The 22,808-nt window shown below is 43.2% G+C and overlaps 1 protein-coding gene and 1 long non-coding RNA gene across 3 annotated transcripts in view; both read right to left on the reverse strand.

The window, feature by feature from the left end:
• Nucleotides 1-333: 333 nt before the first annotated feature.
• The window catches only part of LOC124299187 (uncharacterized), a 28,336-nt gene continuing 5,861 nt past the window's right edge, over nt 334-22,808 (reverse strand). Inside the window, exons 2-5 of the mRNA XM_046752187.1 lie at nt 7,251-7,347; nt 6,781-6,882; nt 526-666; nt 334-443 (exon numbers count right to left, since the gene is read on the reverse strand). Of these exons, the coding sequence (XP_046608143.1) occupies nt 334-443; nt 526-666; nt 6,781-6,882; nt 7,251-7,347 (450 nt within the window). The remainder of the gene's footprint in view (nt 444-525; nt 667-6,780; nt 6,883-7,250; nt 7,348-22,808) is intronic.
• On the reverse strand, nt 12,290-16,970 carry LOC124297610 (uncharacterized). Of its 2 annotated transcripts, none has more exons than XR_006906643.1 (3): nt 15,326-16,970; nt 15,139-15,250; nt 12,290-12,471 (listed from the first exon to the last, which is right to left on the reverse strand). It is a non-coding gene; the product is annotated as an uncharacterized LOC124297610 (long non-coding RNA). The 2 variants fall into 2 exon arrangements; XR_006906642.1 differs by lacking the exon at nt 12,290-12,471 and adding an exon at nt 13,998-15,019.

Below are 22,808 nucleotides of genomic sequence, written 5' to 3' on the forward strand. Positions count from 1 at the left end.
AAAAAAAAAAAAAAAGAAACTGGGCACGAGGCGCGGGAGGCCGAGGGCGAAGATCTTGGGACCGCTACCGAGGATCTGCGCAAACGTTGCGCAGCAGCAGCAGCAGCAGCAGCATCCCTCGTCTTAATGATAGCGTAGGGAATCTCCTCCCCGAACGAGGGAACGAAACGCGGCGAGGAAATCGGCGCCGCTTCTTCTCCTTCTTCTTCTTCTTCTTCTTCTTCTTCTTCTTCTCCTCTTCTCTCCCTAGGACGCGACCGGGAACCCGGGACGTCAGCCCGGCGTCGCTCCCGATGCGCGACCGAGGCGCGCGCCTTCGCCTCTGCCTCTGCGCTACCTTGTAGGGCAGCGTCTCAAGGCACGTATAGGCATAACTGCCGGCCAGCGCCCACGTCTGGGCCCCGAGGTGGTCATTACGTTTATATCGAGGGTGGAATTCATTACTGCACGGGTCCGGTGGATGGGGTAGGGAGGGCAGTAGGGGGGGGGGGGGGGTAGGAGGAGGAACGCCCTCCCCCCCCCCACCCTCTCCTCTTCTCTCCGCTCCTTGCCCCCTTCTACGCCTCAGCGTAAGGAACACCCGCGTGGGTACCTCTGTAATCACCGGTGATGATCCACGCACTCGCGGGGACCGTCGGCGTACGATTGCCTCGATAGTCGATGACCCTACGGTGAAGATGAGAAAAAATTTCATTTGTACGGAGCTGGTGTGTTTTGAGCGGTTTTTTGCACGGGTCTATCCGTGCGCAAAGTAGTCGTTTTCGTGACGGTGTAGAGTGAGACGGCGAATTGCGCGTGCGCGGAGTACTGGAATGGATACTTTTGACGCCTAGGTGTTGAAAGCGGTCTTTTCTGTACTCCGGCCATGCGCTGTTGCGAAGAAATTTTACATCACGAAAGGCTAACCTCAATTTCGTGATTCTTGATAAAACGCGTGGCGTACTCTCGTTGTGTAAGGAATCGTGGGCAATAAGATGGCAACGGTATTTTTGTCTCGCGTATTTTCAATATTCGTTTTCGGCTCAGCTACGAATCGTATTGCAAACTTACGCTCGGACCGAAAAGACCGAGTTTGTCTACTTGTTACATAATATACTATTTTCGTTGCGGGAATGGTTTCAATTTCGTTCAAATTGAAAGAAATTGTCGTGTCCCTAAGCAAGTAAATCCATTCAGTGCGATTATTATTCTCCTTAATGCCACATTTTTTTTTTTTTTTTGCTACTACAATATTGAATCTGTTTGTTCATAGTTTGTTACATTTCTTATCAGTCAAATAAGCCGATAAAAAAGAATGGTAATAGGTACATACTGGATGTTATAACTATAGCTAGAAAAGGAATTCTTATTTTGTATCCAGAAAATTGTAATTTAACAGTAATGGCGAAAAATAAAGAAAAAAATTAGAAATTAAAAAATTCATAGAGTTTAAGGACCTTGTATGTTTCTTGGTAATTGATTGATACTCTAACCCGTAAGTTCTTAAACAACTGTATCAAAGAATTCGTTAAACTGTGCAAAATAAGATCTCACAATAAGTTTTATTAATCAATTTAGATTCTCAAAGATCCTGTTTCGCGAGATGCTCTATAAATTTTATCCTACAGTACGCGAAAGAATCTCAAGAATTTTTTTTAAATAATCAAGTGTTGCAGAAAATTCTTCGTCCATTCTCAGTTTTTGTATCGGATCAGCCAAAATTAAATTTCATATTCATACCACGAGCATAAAACTGTTTTACGCGTCTAATCGTTTGCCTAAAAAAATCTGTATAAATTTCACAATTTCTGGGAAATCCTGTCACAAATGATCGCAACGATGGGTATGATAATATATGAATACCCTCCCATCCAGCGATTAGACAGAAAAAACGACCACCTGGCGAAATTATTATAGTTTCCTTCGTGTATTATATTTCGCGTCGTCCCGCAGGACGAGGCTAAACTCTCCTTATATCCACATTATACGCGGGTATATATGTGGGCTGATGAGCGAGTAGGGAGAAGGAGGATGAGGATCAAGGGGACGAGGGTTAGGAGAGGAAGGGCAAGGGTAGCCAGCGGTGGCTACCGAGTACGTGACACCGATAATCAACGAGTCAAGTGGACTTTAATTTCTTTGCGGTACGGGCGGAAGGGCTGAACTCGGGGCCCGAGACTCCGGGATGCCTATACCTACTGTACGGGGCCTCTTGTATACACCTGCCGGCCTCGCGGCCTCATGCCGGACGGCAGAAATACCCTCCTGCGCTCTGAGAGCCGCGGTATTCAACCGTCAGAGACACTGCTATGCACTCGGGCCCCGGGACGACGCCCGCGCCACCTGTAATTGGGCCCAATCATCGAGGCTCTCATCCAACCGCCCCCTCTCTCCCACCGTCCGCCCCTTTTGCCGACCAAGAGACGTTTCTAGGTTTGGTTAGTGATTTTTTTTTTTTTTTTATAAAAATATGGTAGGACGATAAATGACGGTCAGTTTTGTAATTGCAAACAAAAAATCTATTATACATGTTACTATTGTTTTTTATTATGGTCAATCGGACTGCATTTTCTTGTATCTTGGCTCTTGATATAGTTTGATGTTCAGGCTTTGTTTAACTGAGAAATATGTAGTTTTAACCGAATGTATAGATTCAATGGAATAGAATAAGTAGAAAAATTGGTGTTAATCGTTATAATTGCTATAAATAGATGTATTTGTGCTAAGTTTTCTTGATTTTCAACCGATTTTCAACTCGACTCATATTTTGGTTGGGTTGGCTAATTGGGTTTTAGGTGTTCTGATTTAATCGAGGAATAGGTTTATTCTGGCGATTTATAACGCGAGAGACACAGAGTTTCGAAAATATAACTTTTGTACGGATGTAAAGTTGACCAGAAATTGTATTCAGTTAATCCACAGTTAGATTTTGAATACTCCGGGATTTAGACATTTACGATTGGAAAAAAAATGTCCCTCTTCATACGCGCATAAAACTTTGCGAGAATACGTGATTACACTTGTCAATATCTTTGAACGGAATGAACAGAGAGAGTTTCAATGTTTGTAAAGATCTTTAGCTATTCGATTTATAATTTTCTCATTCCAGAATACCGATGATCCATATTAAATTATGTATTGTCGATGTGACATGGAGGCGTTTTTCCTTACAACGAACAACCGGAAGCCAAGAAGAAGCGAAAGCTTAGCATCCATGATCTCGAAATTGTTTTATTTCTAAATTCATTGGGCACTCATTTACCAAATATTCTGTTCGCCAAAGACGAAGGACGCAAATGAGATCCACTGGCCTCACGTACGGGAGCTACGTCGCATCTCCCGAGGCAGGTTGCCTTCCTTGCCTCCACCTCCTTCTTCGCCTTGCCTACCAACAGGCAACGGCTTCTATCTTACGGCTATGGTATAGCGATGGAGAGAAACCCTGGCTATACTCGTTCAAAATCCATAGATTTTGCAGAATCAGTGAGGAAAAAAAAAAAACAAAAAACATTCCCTGCATTTATAGCAGGTGAAAATTCAAATGTACAATAAATAAATCGATCTTCCAACAATTCTTCACAGGCTAAATCAATATTTATATAATATACACATACGTAGCTATAATTTTTTCATTCGTCGTAAAGAAAAATTAATTGTGTTAGAGGGAATTGAATTTTCACTGTACGTGCACGAACCAACAAAAAAATTTCATGTGCTATGTACGTAAATGAATTTTTACTCGAATCCTGCAATGAAGTTTTTTGTCCTCACAAATTTATGTAGTTATTGAAAAAAAAAATAAATGAAAATAAAAATTCCTTCGATTTGTTCGATAGAAGAACCAAAAAACTCTCCACCGTGACTGAGTATATGTGACAGGTTTGACGAAGAAGTAAAATTTGAGATCGTTACTTGAAATTCTATAACCCATTCGCTCTTTTGTATACTACAGTGTGCAATCTTGATTATCGTTTTTAACGATTTTCTCAACAAACACTGCATGTCAAATAATTGTCAGGTATATAAAACGGGGGTAGAATTTTCTCAAAAATCGATGGCGGCTATGTATTTTGGTAAAATTATTCTCAAATAGCGAGAAAAATGGAAATATTGAAAGGGAACTCAATTTCCGAAACATGTCCAAGGCATCTGAAGATCGTCCAAAAGGTGTTTCTCTACTAAAAAATAAAAAGGCATTTTACGGGTTAAATGTTATCCTGCAGGGCGGAAAAATCGGAGCCAATCCGAGTAGGTACGTGAAAATTGGCGTGTTCCTTGTTCCTAGCGTTCGCTAGCAGACCGTTGGCTCCTGTAGGAGGTAAATAAGAAGCGGCGGGATGATCGACTCAACTACACCTTCGCGGCGTGGTCTCGCAGGTAATAGAATACGTCGGGGCTGCTCGAGGGTTCGTCGGCTTTGTCGGTGCGCGAGGAGTTGCGATACCCGCCCGATTACCCGACTGCTCGTGTGTTCGCCACTGACGTTCGCCCATTGTGTGGGAGGTGATACATCCAGACGGCGGGACAATGCGATCTAGATAAGAGGAACTGCTTTAAATGACGTACCTACCTTGTTTCGAGTATTGCCGCTGCGGCTCGGGACGCTCTCGAAAAGGTTGCCCCCCATTTTTTTATACCTTCGGACGGTTTTTTTCTTTCTTTCTTTCTTTTTTTGTTTTTTTTTTGTTTTTCGTTGCAACTGCGAGAAAACCGCGAAATTACACCGCAGCAGACGCGAGGCTCCGGCGCTTAAAGACTTGATGATAAGGTACGGAAGGGCCCCTCACTCGATGCGGAAAGAAACTATACGCAAGGTGCTCCTTACTTTTTTTCTTCTTTTGGCTAGTTCCATTTTTACAGGTACCCGCGGAGCCTTGGAGAACTCGGAAATTTGGAAATTTTTGCCAAAATCTAGGACTCAACGATTCGCACGTATTAGGGTACCAGAAGTTCAACAGTGGCTTTCTAGACGTTGAGCATGGACTCCGGATTTGAAACGACAATCGCTCGATCCGTAAGAAGAGACAGAAAGGAACGCGGTCGGTGACTGTAATGTTTTTATTTTATTTTTTTTTTTTTTTCAACCAAAAACGTAAGTGTCATACCAGACTTCCCAGACGTGAAATTTTTTTTTGGAAACGTATTAAAAAACGACATCGATTGTCGAGTACGAATAACATATTTTTCTTATCGCATGTATCTCAACAAACGACAATTTCTTTCCTTTCTTCGTTATATCAATTAATCGTTAATGTTGACGCGTTTGAATGCAAGAACTTAACCTCACGTTGCGACATTCCATCTATTTATGAAACGATCCTCGAGGTTTTTCATCGTCTCGCAGTTATAAGCTCTTACATAAGATTTACAAACTGTCGAGCCAAATAGTTTATGTTAACAGAGTATTAATTGCCTAATTATTTGTTTTAACACGTCGATAATTTCCCTCAAAACCACATATTGAGTAAATCACATGTGGATGGAGTAAAGTTCGTTGAAAAAAAAAAAAAAAAAACTCGAAAACATAAAAGTTTGACGACAAGTTGTGTATGAAACAGGCTTTCTAATTATTATCACTAAATTTCTAGTATGTTCTTTTAATTTTTTTCTCACTTTGACATGTGTTGTACGGTTAAATTTTTTCAATTCAACTTCCACGCGGGTGTTAAAAGTGAATAGAGAAGAGTAAAAAAACTATCCGGCAGGTTGTAAGTATAGATGAAAAATTTTCTCGCCTTACTTTCCGTATGATATTTTCTTTTTTCTCTCGCGTCAGACAGACGAGACTGAAATTAGAGACACGTGTCGGTATGAAATTTTGTCGAAAACACAGCGTATAATAAGAAGCGTAATAGATATCGTCCGGGGTGTTTTTTCTAACGGTAATAACACCGTCAGGGTGCTCGTTAGGTGCAACGCATACAGTGTCGGTCTTGACACGCGGTTGAATTTGTCAAATTGTAGCACGCGCCGAGGAGGATAAAATCAGGGTGGCAGCAGCGAATTACAAACGATCGCATCGTCCCGTCCTGTGGTTTTAGTAGATCGTACGGTAAGGGCGCAGGAAACGAGGAGGGCGGAGCAGAAAGTGATTTGGGAAAATCATATTTCAGCGGCCGAGTCTCGAGAAGCAACAGCAGCAGCAACAACAATAACGCAAGGTGCAACGAAAATGAGATTTTTTATCGCCGATCATCAAACGCTGCCCTAAACTCCGTTCCGCGTTGCAGGAACGACGCGGCTAAAATTTTTTTTATCAATATTCAACGTCAGCGTTCGACTCGGTTCTTCCTGCACCTTGTACTTCCAGGCCCAACTGCAACGACTTTGAAGAAGGATGTAGCGAGACAGTTTGAAAAGGGAAAAAGGAAGAATTCAAACTCGCAAATGGAAACGGAAAAGGATTTTTACAACTATTCCGAGTACCCCGGGTTTTAGTTAAGTGTAGATATATGCCTATTAAATTAATTCGGTAAATATGTCGTCTACGTGTCGTATACAATGAAAAAATAAAGTAAAACTTTCATTGCTGTCATTTTTACAAATTTTAATGTCGAGACCCGAGCGGGTTTAAATTTTAACGTACGTATAATATAATCGAGAAGAGGAATATGTATAGAAAAGAACGATCGTCACGGTGATAAATTAACCGATAATAAGACGTGATGATTTACGTCGATTCTATGACGGAATTTACGTCGAATATATAATTTACAACTGTAGAGGTGGGCATATAGCTGTTATATACCTATATCTAAAATGCACGTATATATTATTTATATTTACACACGAGTGGCTTACCACTAAACGATCGTTGATTGAACACCTTCCCGGAATACCTCGTCCGTACCTCCGTATTACATACAAAATATCGCCTCTCGGATATCGACGTCTCTCGAGTCTCTGTAACAGATTTTTTTTCCAAACACCTACTTGCATAAATCATTCTCAAATTTCGTTACTACAAAAGCAAGGGATCCCGGAAATTGTCGCCAGAGCTGCAGTCGTCGAAACGTAGAAGACCGTAAAATCGATTTACAAAAACGTTTCGACATTCATCGAGTCATCGGATGAAACTTTACACCACATAATTTTCGTTTTTATTTAACGAAAAGAAAATAAAAAATGATTTAACCCCAAAAATTATGAGCTTTCTTCGATCTTACGGGCTTTAAATTTCTCGTTGTTAGATTAATGAGACGTTCGATCGATACCCGATTTTCGATCAATCTAAAATTCGAGAGGCAACGGTGTTTCCCTTGTTCTCTTACCCTCCGGTCGTTTCCTGTTCCCCGGAAGACAGCCGGTCACGAGGGTGTCGGACCCACCTGTTGATCGCGAGGCTCGATTCTTCGCGTTTATGGAATCCTGTGAACAGACGTACCGCATTGGAACCGAGATCAAAGAGAGCGGTGGGTATGATGAATAATGAAACCGCAATCTGCTCGAAGAACGAAACTTGTACTTTTCATGAGTAAAAAAAAAAAAAGAAAAACCCAAAAAACTCTTTAAAACAAATATTTAAACAAACGAAGGAAGATACTGAAACGAATTAGAACAGCTCATCGCGGTCGTAATTTTTAAATTTCGTTCTTAGTTTGTTTTTGGTCCAGAATTCAAAAGGTAGCCCGAGGAAAAATTACTCCATATAGAAAAGTCCATTAACTCGGTGGCGAAGCAAAGTGGTAAACCTCTAATCCGTTTCACCTACGCAGTATCCGCTTGTTTATGCTCAAGGGTCCCACGCGTTCGGTAAGTGAGTATTATACGTGTAATAATACACGAGTGTTCATGGATCGCAGGTTAAAAATATCACACATGCAGGTTACGAGCTGCTCTACGCCGAATCCGGTATAGACTGCCCGCCTGTGTGTGTGTGTGTGTGTGAAATATGCTCATACGGTGAGCGTTACACGCAGCTTGCGTAACGCACAAATATAATAATATAATACAAACGATCGCTCCCGCTGGAGATGCGAGAGAGGAAAATAGAGAGAGAGAGAGAGAGAGAGCTTTAGGGTATAAGCCATTCGGAGGAGGCAATTGAAAATGTTTGATAGCTCGTTAACGAACGGTGCAGGATAGATGTATGTGCATTCATGTACGCAACTATTCAACCACCATCCATCCATACGGGAGCTTCGGCTCACCTACCCGGTATAGGGTCATTTGCGTGTGAAAGTATACGCGCCTCGTTCGGTGAGCACGAATGACCAGCTGAAAAGTTTGTACACATTACACCTTTATTAATCATCTCTGATCCACGAGGACGATTCTGATAAACGTTTTATACCATTACCTCTTATTACCATTCATTCGTTCTCCGTTTCTCTCTTTCCTTCTTCTCTTTTCCCTTGGAATAAGTTATAGATAAGCGCTTTGGTAGCGAGGCTGATTGCGAGTCGTCTGTACGCGAAGCGCCAAAAGCGTCAAAGTAAATGCTCGTGAGAAACTTCATGACTAGTTTTTGGGAACAACCGTGCATGGTATGATACGTGTACCATTGATTACGCCATCAAAGACGCGCGATAATGCATAAGAGTTTACGTTTAAGGATCTGAGAGGGGATTTAAAAATCTTGGAGAGAATTACCGGCTGCGTCAAGTCCCGTACACGTATCGTGCTTTGGTCGGAACGATGCGGGGACTTGAAACCAATTAAGCCTGTACGGTGGAAATTATTCGAAGGTCCAGCGGCGTGGCAGCAACGGACCGGAATCTTTGCCGATGACGTCATCCGCCTCCAACTCCGGCCTCTTCTTCTCGACCCGTCGGTTTTCATCTCAGGCGTATAGGTTTGTGCGTTTGCTGTGTAGATTTATACACACGCCAAAGACGCCCACGCGAATGAAGAAGCAAAGCGCGCTGCTGCGTCTTCTTGTCTCCGCGTCGCGGTTCAACGGGCGATTCTCGAATCCTAACCGTGGTATTAGAGAAAGAGGAGAGCCGAGCAGAGCTTTGAAACGCGAAGCTGAGAGACTTCGAAACGCTTATACATACACCCGTGGATTTATGAAACGTTGAAGGATGCCCACATCAAAGCTCGCCCGGTGTACTTTTAGCTTATGACACGGTTATGTCGACGGGTTCGGTGTTGGCGCAAAAATAGAGACCGTACCCTCCACACCCGCGCACTTATTTTTATCGTTGCACAACGGGCCGGAATTAGCCGGAAGCGAAGCCTCCTTCTAGCTTAAAAAAAAAAACAAAAAAAAAAAAAAAACAGAAAGAAAAATTACTCAAAACATGGTGATATCAATTGTTGCAGCAGTTAGTGTACGTATAATCTCAACCCCAAAACCAGCCGCTGAATCGGAAATTCTTACACATCAGCGAGCAACAAGTGGTTCCATGCAACAAGTTCACATGCTTCGAGGATCTCTAGCAGCAGGGCGATATGAGCAGCAAGAGAAAAAGGAGAAAAAAGTATGCCGAGGTGAGAGATTGCTCTCCTATTAAATCGACTTCGACGAAAATAACGGACAAGCGATAATTGACGCGATCTTGTCGTTGGATTGATCGAGGTCGATTCGCCGAATTCTAATCAGTCCGGTATCTCCCACACCTTATACTTGATGCGAGCTCCGCAGATTGCCGGTTACGACCGTCGCGGGTGAGACAAATCCAACGGAGACACCGAGAGCGCTACACTTCCTCGAGTTTACGTCCCATGCACCCACCCACGCGTGAGCACAATCAGTGTGACACGTAAGCCGTAGTTACCGCGATGTATCCGACGTATATCGTGACAACGCAACAATCCAAGTCATACCCGACCGACACGTGTAGGTATTTAAATCAGCCTCTGTATCGAGACTCGAAATAGTCCGTTTCTAACACTCCTTAAGCACAATGCCGTGCCTTGGTAATCGAGACCTCCCTGCACCGTGAAGAAGCCCAACAAATTATACCGCGCCTCGTTTTAGGTACCGTATTGCAAAAAAGAAGGTTCGGAAGGTGATAGAAGCAGCTTCTACAGGCGTTGAGAAAGGTGGCTTTTCAATCGGCTGGAAAAAGCTTCGTGCGTAGTCAAAATGTCGGTTGGAATGCACCAACGAGGAAGGTATCCCAGGTCGATATCTCCGATTTTTTATATTCGTTGGTAAGACATTTCCAGCGTTGGTTTCGTTCGAATACGTGAAGCGCATCAGGAAATCGTCCCGTTGGTTAATCCCTCATGTCTGGGGGTCACTTTCACTGCCTTTAAATGTTTACTGCAGATAAAGAAAAATACGTGTTGCTTAGTTTTTAGTCTACGATAGCGTATAACATAAACTAAATCAAATCGGAGGGATTGACTTAAGATACCTTCCTTACAAGATCCATGAAGGTCGACACGAGTGTTTCACATTCGAATGACAAACTCTTGTTTTTCAGTGATCAAGAACGTCGTGCATGCGTTAATTTCCACTGATGACGTATCGCGTGTGAAAGAATCGAAACGCATTCTTGAATGAAGAAACCAAAGTCCCTGATCATTTCATAACTCGACTATCGGAATGAAGCGTGAACTTTTAAGCGCGTTGAAACCGTTCAAACTACAACCAAGAACCACCGAGGGTACTGGAATGACGATATTATTCCGGGGGGCAAAGGGCTCGTTTCGAATCACATTTCCAAATAAAAGGAAAAGGATGTACAACGAAAGGTTTCGTCGGAGCACTGCAGTTGGAAACTCGAATATGCATACATACGCCTGACCTTTCTTGTCGGCGAAGGTAGGAGGTATACGACAAGAGACAGATGAGCTTGTGCACACGGAGTTGGGTGAATATATACCGTGGGTGGTTAACGGGTGAATATATGTGCCGTCGCATGTCTCCGCACGGTATACACATGTACAAGGTTCAAATATTGAACGGAGTCACAGTTCGAGAGAGAGAGAGCGAGAGAGGTTGAGGTAATACACGCGTGTAAGGTTGAGCCTGCTAGAGAATATAACCATATTTGTCAAATATACCGGGAAGGCGTGCATGCTCGTTGGCTCGTGCACTCCCGAGCAAAGCCTGGACCGCAACCCGGGCTCCGTCTCTTTTATCTCTCGTTCCACAACACCCACGCACATCGCGGATGCGTCCGTGAAGAGAGACCGGGCTCTTTGTGGGTTATTATACGCACATGGGCGCGTCTAGAAATAAGACGCGTTTTTAAGGCCCGCAAACCCTATTAGCGGGTCGTTCGTCCGATGCCTATGTACGTGCAGAAGCCTCGTCGTCGGACGCGTGCTATGTCCTCCAAGGCCTCGAACACCACCTTCGATTATGCGCGAGGATTCAGGGCACGCATACGGCTATCGCGATTTAATAGGCAGTTGCCGTCGTTCGTCATGCTTCCACAATGTTGGAAAAACAATTTTATCGCTGTTTTATTAATGCGAAAAACGCAGGTAAGGAGAACCAATGCAGAACTGCAGTGGCATTGGATCACGATTCATGGTGTGGCTTAGAAAAGTTTCCAGTCGAGGTATTGAAACCGGAGTCAAGACATGATCCCGGTGCTTTGAAACTGTTCCAGGCTTAGAAAAAGTAAACAAAACCTCGAAGGATCGGGATCACCCGCGTTTGACTTAGCGAAGAAGGACACCAGTCATCACAAGCGATCAGGTTAATCGGTCGAAGACTATCCCTCGAATCCTTGAATGACAAACTCCTCGACTACGGTGATTCGTATATAAATCTCTGATTATACTACCTTCGACGTTGTAACTCTTCGCAAAGTCCAATAAAATACCGACGACTGTCGACCACCCCAAACAGAGTACTGTTTCGTATCGTGCCACTGTTGAAATAACCAACAGCGATAACTGTAAGCTACCCAAGTTAACGTGACGGACAAGGGGTGGAAGAAAAGCGAAAGATGACAGAAGGTATGAAGACTTGAGAGAAGAACAGCATGCCCGGTGACTGTATTCAAAAAGCAACGATCTCGCTCGTTGACACGTAGCAAATGCGTTGTGTCTGAGCTGCGGGCAGGCAGGCAGGGAAATGTTAAGTAGTTGATCACGAGTACAGGTTATACACTAAAGCCTTTGTGTGTAATCTTGTTCGCTTTGTTTCTTCGGGTCTTTACCTCTCTTCGCTTCTTTGTAGCATTACAACTCGGCAGTGGTCCCTCCCCCTCATCCGCGACCACTCACTCCATCGTTGTTCGCCGGTCTCTCCAGCCTCTCATCGTCCTCCGGCAGACCCTGGACCCATAGCAGAGCGCGTCTGCGGGTCGTCGCTTCGCACCCGCTGACGTGATACACAATGTCGTACACGATGTATTTCGCGCGGGTTATGTCAGCCCCGTCATAAATTATTATACTCAAGCTCCGGAGACAACGGAACGGAGTCCGGATCGCCTCCCAACACCGTTACCAGAACAACGGTGACAACGACGTCGACGATGAATGCTCTCAACTTGTCCGCGTTTAGTGTCAACATTTCGCCGGGTCAGGGTCAACCCTAATCTCGTCTGTCCATTTCTTTCCGACTCTGCCTCTGGATGAAGACTAGAAAAGTACAAACGAGTGGTCGCTTGAATTGTCGTAGATAATGATTCATCATCGATCCTTAACAGCTGACGAAATTCCGAAACCGAACCCACGGAGAGCTGTGGAGGGACAATTAACGAGCGGGCATGCAGGGAGCGTGGTACGTAGGGTTCGACGAAGAGGGCTGAGAACCGCTTTGTTGCGGCTAACCGAGAGCTGCCGCCTTATTAATAAGCCGAGAATGTCACGGGTCTGTTCATTTCTCGCCAGACTCGACGATCCGTCTGTCCTTCTGGAGTTCGGGTCGGTAGTCGTCGGGGGCGGCGGAGGCGGCGCGGCTAATAATAGCGGCAATAATAAGTTTCGGAGTCCCCGAGCTAAATTCGCGTTCGAGATCGCGGTTGGAGCGAGATGAGTAGAATGCCTGGTATCCGGTGCGAATCTGCATCACGTGTCGTATCGAGGTGCACGGGGGTGGATGGCGAAGAGACACGTGTATCACGTCGACGTTACGCGCCGCGTACAACAGAGTCCGCCATTAATCACGCCGATAAAAATAGGCCAGAGTGTGCGATGCTATGCAACGACGGCCGCAAGCGTGGGTCGGAAACAATTGGAGCTGGTTGGTATAATATAACTGTTTACGTCTGCGTTTTGCTATTCGCTTTTCGATTCGGACCGACAGCTGAATGTCTTCTACACGAGGATACCGGAGGGACGTCTGGGCTGGATATGCACGGCGATGATGTACTTATTATAGCAGGTACTGCTATAACCAGGGTGACAAATCGTTGGGAGTGTAACCGAACGATTTGTAGATCGCGCGAAGACGATAGAAGAGAACCTGCGGCGGGAACGTTTCAAAACGATGCGCAGGTTTCCCTTGCCGGTGTGAATTTTTACAGACATGTAATAATAGATAATTCTATCCTGTTTTCTAGACGATGAGTGCTTAGATGGCCGGGCTTATTCAGGCACGCCGCGCGGCTACGGAGGTCCGTTTCTTCTTGGGTAATTCATTAATCTTAATTCAGTCGGTGAGTTATAAGCTTGAAAATTTGTTGGACTCGTGTTGTTACTGTATAACCAGCACCTTGCCGATCCTCCGCAGTGCGGTGCCCCGGCACACTGGTTCGCTAAACTAAATCAGAACCCACCTAGCCGCGCAGCGAATGCCCGCACAACGATTCTTGCTGCACAATTCATTTCAGTCGGATGTTGTTAGAGCTTCAGCGAGAAGAAGGGGGTGGGCTTTTCGAGCATTTCTTAACGGCACGTAATTTAATCCAGTGTATTCCGCGACCGCAGTCATCTCGCCTTGTGATAATGCTCTATGAAATATAACGCGAATTCATCATCTCGAGCGCGATCTTACGCCGGGAATGATGCATCATCTCACCACGCACAAAGAGCCCCATACGCGCTCCGCGTTTCCTGGACCGACGCTGTTTCTACATCCAGCTGACAACGATGTGACAAACATTGTTCACGAGATTGAATTAACGCGCGATCTCTTCGGGCCAACGAGTCTCGTGCCGGTCGAAATACGGAACTCGTAACGAGGCTCGAGCTTTACCTAGATATTCCAAATTTCGGGCAAGTAAAAACCACTCGGCGAAACAAAAGTCGGTATGCGATTTTGGTCCACGTTAGCAATTCCAGCATCTTTCGTTGCGCGAACAACGAAAGGAGGGGGGAAAAAACGTTCGAGACGCGATAAATAACACGAAACGTTGGAGATTTTTGACGCGAAACCTTTTTCCGCCGAATACGTAGACACGGTTGGAAAAAATAACAACCATATGGTTTCGCTGCCGAATGTCTTGTAATTTAACCGTTCTCTTCCCCGCGGTCGGATGTGCGAAATGCTGCACTGCATTCTCATATTGTTCGCATGTCCCCACGAAAACACATTACGTACATACATACATATCTACTATTATATACTACATGCACGCCAGACAAAACGTCTTTCTTGGTTCTCTCAATGTTTCTTATAGAATTTTTTCCCTCTATTTGCCGTTCACCATCTCTCAGCCGGTGCTAAAATGTTTAGTCTAAAGTAACGGGTGCTGATCCTGAATTCGGTGGAAAGTTAAGCTCCCTGATCCGCAAGAGTGGCGAGGATCGTTCCTTGGATTCTGGGGAGTTTTCCACGCTCGGAGGCAGTCGAAAAAAGGCCGTTTCCCAGAGGGGGAGAGATCGATTTTTCAATCCGTCAAACGGACAGCCGAGGCACCCACGTGCCGTTACACCATACACCACGCGTCTTCGGGGACAGAATTTCGCGGGGAGTTATTTCGGTTCGTGATTTGATATATCGTACTCGGAGCGTGGGTCGGCCAAGATTTTCACAAAGTGTTACACTTTGATCTATTGGTTTCACGTGTATAATGGTTGCGCAATCTTTTCTGCTTGGTCCGCGAAGCCCACAAGCAACAGCTACAACGGACGTCGAGCGTTCGCTTAACCATCCGTGACTTAACGACCTTGTAACACCCACGTCGGGTCGGTTCCAATATTCGCCTAGGTGACACTACGGGGACCGATTTTCTTGGGCTCTTGCCTGTGGGATAACATATCGACGAATTCAAAGTCTGTCGGAGAGTAAGCTGCGTTTGGAACAAGGAACTCGAAATGCACGGTGAAGTGTAGCGGTGCACTTGATTGAGTCGTCCATCTTACCTCCTTCCCAAAGACTTCCATCAACTTCCCTTCCGACAGAGAAGTGCCTCGGAGTGATTGTCGAAGCATCACCGTAGGCCTCGTGGCTTAGCCACCCTGGTGAGACGTTTTTCTGGAACCGAAACAGTCCGCGACAATTAAAGAAGTGAATATTTACCCATCACCTTCGTCGCTCTGCGCTGATTACCGGATTTATGGCGCTCTTGGAGGACTCCAAGCACTGGTCAAATCAGCCTCGTGCAGCGCCTCGTGAACTCTCGAGTGACTAGTCAGGTTGATTAGGGATATTTCTAGAACGCAACTCTCTGACACGCTGCTCACTCACGCTGATCTAGCGTGTCTCTCGGTGACGGGTAAGCAACGATACTTCAACGACAAGCATTGCCCGTGACACGGCTCACCGCCGTCGCAGCCACAGCCACGACCAGAATGCTCGACTAGGAGTCCATTAGCAGAGGCATAACTTGTCCCGACGTATGCGCCGGACGATTCTTCAATCAGTGAGCGCCCCGTTCTTTTTTCCCTTCGTTTGTGAAGATGGAATCTGCGAACGCTTGACAGGAATATCAGAATCTATTGGCAAACTCGACGTTTTCAAAAATTCATTACAAAAATCTTGTAGTCTGGGGTGAGAAGAACAGTTGGAACCGTGATTGATTGTGAAACTGAGAAAAGCTGTTTCAGTCGTGAATCGATTCAGTTTTATTTCGCAGCTTCGAAATGATTCCATGAAACTACGTCGACCACCATTTTCCAAGAAATGACACTTCCAGATTTTCGTTACACAATAGACCCGAGTACTCAGTCCCTCTGTACCTTCTACACCCACAAAGATTAAGGTAGAAGAATAATTCAAGAGAGACTGTGATGATCTCCAGTCCCCTTTCAACCCTCCCAAATGTTCTTTTAAATGTTTCGTTGATTAGTAAGAGTGTATAATATAATTTCAAACCAGAGTGCCTCGGAGGTATTGACCCTGGGCTGAAGTATCCCTTCAATTAAAACCGATGCTGCGAGGCAAACGCCGGTGATTTGCATAATATCGTCCCCCTTTCCTTCGAATCTCGGTATCTTCCACACAGAGGAAGGCGTAATTCTGTCCCGGTTAATGCGTTCCTTATGTTAAATAACCCGGAGCACACCCTCTGGCCTCCGATTTCGGTGTCACCAGATCACGGAGACGAAGTCTAAGATTTTATCGCTAGCGAAGAAGTCTAAACGGCAATAACAGGATCGGAAGCTGTCATAACTTTGGTTTGAAAAAACCGTAAAGTCAAAATTCACCCCGAAACAGCTGCGTATCGATCCTAGAGCGAATCGTCGTTGTAGCAGCGATGTGCAAACGCGCTTTTGACGTCGTTCCAAGAAACTGGTTAGGGACGAGTTGTGAATTTCTTGTGGAATAGGTAAACGCGGAAGACGGTTCGGGGGCGAGTTGATGGTTTCGTAATGGCGGCTTCGCATGCGGCGATGAGGTTTATCGATGTAAACACCGGCTAAATGCCCGACTGCGCCAGAGAACGCCACCCGTGTGCCAAAGTGCCGATTTATTTTCGGACCACTCAGCGTCATAGAGTCTCTTGTCAACACGTCCGCCCGCACCTATCCACCCACATCGAGCAAAGCTTCACCGGGCACGTTATTATTATTTATTATTATTATTGCCGAGATGACGACGGACGCTCTCTTCGGGAACCAGAAGTGGGTATCGAAAACCGCGAACGTTGGCTAATGACGTGTTAAAATCGTCGCACAGTGTCTGACTGACTAGTTTCCACGGCACCCGATGACATCGAAAGGTTCGTGGAAACCTTATCGTTATTCACCGCCTTCAACTTTACCCGAAAAAATTTCTCTCGATTAGAACCGAGCGATGTTTCTGCTCGCTTAGACGCCGTCCGATTCTTGACTGACGCGAGTCAATATCTCTAAGATTATCCCGAGACGACTGATTCGCATGAATATCCGCGAAGACTGGAGCGCTGTTTACATTATAACGTTGGACTGGGTGATTCTACCGAAACACACCCACGCTCGTTCATTCTATTGGGTATATACTTGCAAAGCATCGCACTGTGCGTTTTGATTCCTTGCCAATTTAATGACAATACACACAACTGTACGTAGGGTGATTATTGAAAATTGATTCTCATTTAACTCGGTAAATCTTTTATACACGTTATGTTATATTATCGTTGTTAACGAAACTGAATTCGAATCTGGTTTATTCGATTTATTCGAAGGATATTCGTAGTGTTTTTGAAAGTGACAATTCACAGCGAAATAAATGAGCGAGTAGCAATGAAAAAAAGAATACAATTCAAATGATTCTTTTCTAAACGTATGCTTAATACACTTATCGTTTGATCGGTAACTATATCGCGAGATTCCAGACACGGACCGTCATAATTTATCCGTAGAACTTCATCGCAGGGCTTTCTATTGTCAGATAGAAAAATATCTCATTATCATATTCAATGTTTGGATATTTAAAAAAAATGTATCCGTCCAAAAGCGTTCGGATACCCATATTTTTCTCTGAACCCTGTATTGCGCGAGTTGGGTATAAAAAAAAGAAAAAAAAAGAAAGCGAAAAGGGAAATTGAAGCGAATTTATTTGAAACAACTTTTTATACGCCCGCCAAACTGTAGAGGCTGAATGGTTACGGCCTGGCTCTGATTGATCGAACTGAGTAAATTCACGCGAATAAGACGCGATTGCATAAATTTTATACATCCTTCAACTCGGTGATCGTCTCGTATAAATGTGTGCCAGTTTTGTTAAAATATTCATGCATACATAAACATATCGTATATACCTACAACAAAGCGAGTGGGCGTGGATATACGTTACTGTTTACTCAACGTTAAATGAACCGTTTTTTAAATTTGTTTATACTTTTATTCCGCCCGTCTTTCTCCTCGACAAATATTTGTTTGATTTCAACTTTTTGCGAACGTTCCTTCTCTCTTCGTCATTATACTCTTTATTTATTTGCATCTTTCCCGCCAACGTCGTCGATTCGTTTGCATAAATAATTTCGCTTAAATTCTTAGCGTGTATAATTTACGAGCGGGGGCATTGAACTAGAAACTCTGTTTAGCTGTACGTTGTAACGTGCAGTAGGATCAGACGGCGTGGTTCCAGACAGCGCGGCATGGACGTGGATTTCGCATATTACCGGAGTCTAGCCGTATGACCAAAATACGAAAGCCAAGAATCAACCGCGACGGATGTGAGAAGAAAAAGAACGCGACAGCCGACCAGCGGCAAAGAGAAACGAGGGAAAAAAATGGAACGATTAAAATTAAAAAAGAAATCTTTTTACACTTCTGCAAAATGCTATCTATCCGCAATGAATCTCTGAGCTTAATAGCGTTTACACTCACTCGGGCCGCGAACTGCGATAAATTTTTTTACGCCACTTCTAAGAAGGTGATAAATTTTGCAGACCTCGACCTCGCACAGTTATTTTCATTCGGATCTGATTAATTCATTTTGTTTCTTGATCGTTTATTCATTTCTATCCGGTTTATAAGGACAGACTCCCTAAACGATCGTACGATTTCGTACCCGATTAATATGAGACGAGGAAACGAAGGATTTTAATCAATTTTTTTAAATAATTTACCGTTCAGAAATAATCATACAGAAAAATACGATCCAGCGTGTGTAGGTTAAAACCGTATAAAACGAGTGATATAGAAATAAAGAACACGCAAAAAAAACGTTCCTGAAATTTGAACCCCTCTGCTCAACCCGATATCCAAATATTTCTCATATCCTCGAAAATCTTAAAGGATAGAATTACGAAACTCGACGGTTTTCTGTCTCCGTTATGATTTTGCACCTGGCAATGACGGTGCAGGCGTATAAGTTATACGAATGCACTCCAAGTTATTTCCACGCTATAAACTCATTTGTTTTCTAAAATCTCGGTGTATTATATCGCGGTTACAGTGCGCGTCTGTACAGTTTGGGATTTCGTTTTAAATAGACTCAATGCTTCGTAGTTCTGAGAGACAAGGTGGGCGCCTTCTGCCCTAACCGACATGCTTGCCAGACCCGATATAACTATTATGAATTGCTGTAATAACAACGGACTGTTGAAGCCGAGCTACTCGTTAATGAAATTGTATTATATGAATCGTCCCGTCGAATGACTGACCGACGGCACAACGGCTGCGGCAAATGCCCCAGAAATTCGCTGCAGATTCACAATATTCGCAAATTTACACGCCTCCGGAATAGCCGCAGATTAAAACGCCCACCTCTCTATTGTTATTCGGTTATTTCGACTCGAAGTGGTCTGAAAATGGAATAAAAATGAGAATTTTATTGTTCCCGAAAGTCGAATTTAACACTAATTTTTATTTTTTTTTTTTTTCATCTTACGAGGTCACTGTAAAATTACTCAAAACGAGATGTGTTTTCGAGAGAATATTTTTTCCTTTGCATGGTCGAGCGAAGATGTTGAAATTGCGCAACAGCAATTCGTTCGAAGTTATGATACAGGTAAATGGTTATGATAGAATACAGTCACCGTGAATATAGTCGACGAAAATGGGGAAAAAGAATACGTAAACGAATAGGCGCGTTTAGGTTCCAATATGCAGTAAAGATCTCCGGGTATATCGGGCCAGAAATGGAATTAATCAATTAATTTTTCACTATCAATGTGTAAACGGCTATATTATACGGTCTTGAAACAGCTGCAGGGTCGCTTTGCTTCTTATTTCCAATCGAGAATATAACGTTTTAAACCGGGAGTGAATTATACCGCGTGAAACTACCGCGTGACAAATATGGTAGGGTACCTTAATACTCGTGATTGAGCGTAGAGGGACCGTTTCGGTATAAACGATCGTCTTATACTGTTTTTCGAAGATTTATGAAAATCGGTAGGTAGGTAGGTAGGTCTGTGTATGAGGAAATTTTTTAAGAAAAAAACTTTGAACCGCCGTTCAGACCAAGTTTATTCACCAGCTTCTGAAACATTTACCATGCAAGATCAAATCCAACCGAAGCGATCTCTTCGTATTTTCAAACGTTAATTCAAGCCATTCGTACGATCTGGTAAAAATTTCCTGCAGGGCAATTAACAATATACCTAATTCTGTAAATCTTAAGTAAGCTTAATTTTCCAGTCTAATCTGAGATCGTTATTGACGGTATTAAAAGTGGAAAATGATTCCTAAACTTTTTCAAATTCCAGTCGCAACAAAACTTAAAAACATCTTTACGTCGATGAAAAAAATTGTCATTTTATTTGTTTACTGTTTAGATAATTCATGTATTTCGGTACGTCGCTACCAAAGTAGTTCTTTCTTTGAACGCTGCAATTAGCCGGGTAAAAAATACAAAAGTAAAACCGTCGCGATGTTTGTTGTGATGTGAAAGACTTATTAGGGTTGTAAGAAGCTTCGAGCCGAGAGTGCAGTCGGCGAATTGTTTCTTATTAATTTCGCACCCGGTATGACACAGCTGTCGGATTTCATTAGGCTAACAAACGCGAGCTCACGTAATCCTCGCGGCAACATACATAGGGTAACTTTAAACCGTCTACGCGTATATTTAAACATTATTTGTACACATCCAACCACTCACACTGCTTGTAACGGAAAAACGTACAAAACGCCATTTCACGCATCGTTTCCCTTCCGTCCCTGGTCCTCGTATCGAATATAAAATTTCTCTACACCCAATTTTGACTCTATAAATTTGAGGATTTTTTCGCGGTAAGCAGAAGTAAATCATACAAAACAAAAAACAAAAAAAATAAAAAACAACGTGGTCAAGAAAGCATAATTTTTACGATAATATATATTTTGCTGTGAAAAATAATCTTTACGGTTTTTTTTTTTTTTTCTTTTGTTTTGTACATTAATTCAAACCTGTCTATTACGTATGGCGTATGAAGAGGAAAAGAAAAAGTTACAGCGTTGCACAGCCGTGCAATTAACGTTTAAAATAATCACGCAGGTCGCGCAGCCAATGGAAGAATAATTATGTTCAACGCGATGTATGATAATCAATTTTATTGGAGGTGGCAGCCGAGCGGAGGATAGCGAGTAAGGAAAATTGCGACAGAGCCGCAGACACGATGATATCCCGATTGCATCTTACGCGACGTCGATTATACCCGCGCATTGCAGCGACGCCATTATACCTCCTCACACGCACAGACAAGCAGCGATACGCGTTGTAATAACGTTCACCTCACGCTGCAAAACGAAGCGCGGCAAATATACATCCAGCATCCCTGTCACGTAGTGGAATTATGCACTGTACGCATTGCACCTTCTGCCTTTATACTCGCGTGATTGATTTCGTGAGATAAGAAATTTGCGCGCGTGTGTGTTTTTGTACTCGTACCGAACGTGCAGCGCAGCTGCACCCACTAGCTAGCGAATTGCCCTTCGACACGCGCTGAATTTTTGGCGCGTTCGACATCTGAGTGAAGAATAGCCCGAGAAGAGCGCTTTGATTGTGTAACGTGTGTCGGATACGCTTATAAGATTCGCGAATGAATTGATTCGTTGAGCGAAATTCGAACGAAAAGAGCCTACTTTTCGTTTCGTTTAAATTATTTTTAAAAATGGGGTGAAAATTTCGTCGTGATATTCGGACGTTACGATGTGGTGGTAGAATACTGTAATGGGGATTGATGGGAGTACAAAAATATCGAATTTTAAAAGACACGAAAATGTCATTCGTGGAATTATCAACATGTAGAAAGTTCAAGTGTTGAAAATTGAAAATAATGAAGGGTCTGTTTCAGAAACGGCAAAATTTAGAATCTGCACGCGATTCTATATTATCGAGACAAATTCGAACGATTCTACATTTTTTTTATTCTTTAATCTGATCTTTACGTTCAACCACGTTTTTATTATTTTTAACTTAATCACACTTCGACTTTCTCCATTTTTCAATTCAGTAAATAAATTTCTCGCCACTTTAAAAATCCGATATAATGGCTCTTCTATTTTTTTACTTTCTATATTTTTACACCAACCCGACGTATCGAAGTTGTAGTTCAATGTTTGAAACAAATGAATTTTGTTAAATAGAATATCGCATCATAAATACTGAAATTGGACCTGGAAAGTAATTATTTTCCATCTTCTAGATATGGTTTTTGTCATTTTCTTGGCTCCATTGGGATATTTTTCAATAAGATAACCGGTCTAGTTTTTCGGGTTATTCGGAATCTGAGTCTAATTTTTCATGGTTATCGGGGCTTACGGAGTCTAGGTCGACTGTTTAATAGTTTCCAGAAAAAAAAAAATAGAACGAAGAAAAGAATTATCGCTTGAAAATGTACGTTAAAAACCCGAGTTTCTCACATCAGAACAAAACAAGAAAACAAAGGTGCAAAAACAAATTATTCATCATTTTAGACCCGTATCCGTTATTTAAAATACTTTTGGGACAAGTTACAATACGCAGTTTTTTTTTTCTTTTCAAAATTCGAAAAACCCTATTCAGACTTGTTTCGAAACAATCACACTGAGAGAAATTTTTAGTTCCGGTTACCGCTCAGTCCTCAGCTATTTTCATTTTTTACCACAACTGAAAAATATAGCTCTAGGTAAAAAATGAAAATTAGTTTTATAGCTGTTGACGGAAAGTCTCGTGTCCGTTACTATTCTTTCTCATTACGATC

Source organism: Neodiprion virginianus, chromosome 2 (assembly GCF_021901495.1).
Source record: "Neodiprion virginianus isolate iyNeoVirg1 chromosome 2, iyNeoVirg1.1, whole genome shotgun sequence".
Taxonomy (NCBI): domain Eukaryota; kingdom Metazoa; phylum Arthropoda; class Insecta; order Hymenoptera; family Diprionidae; genus Neodiprion; species Neodiprion virginianus.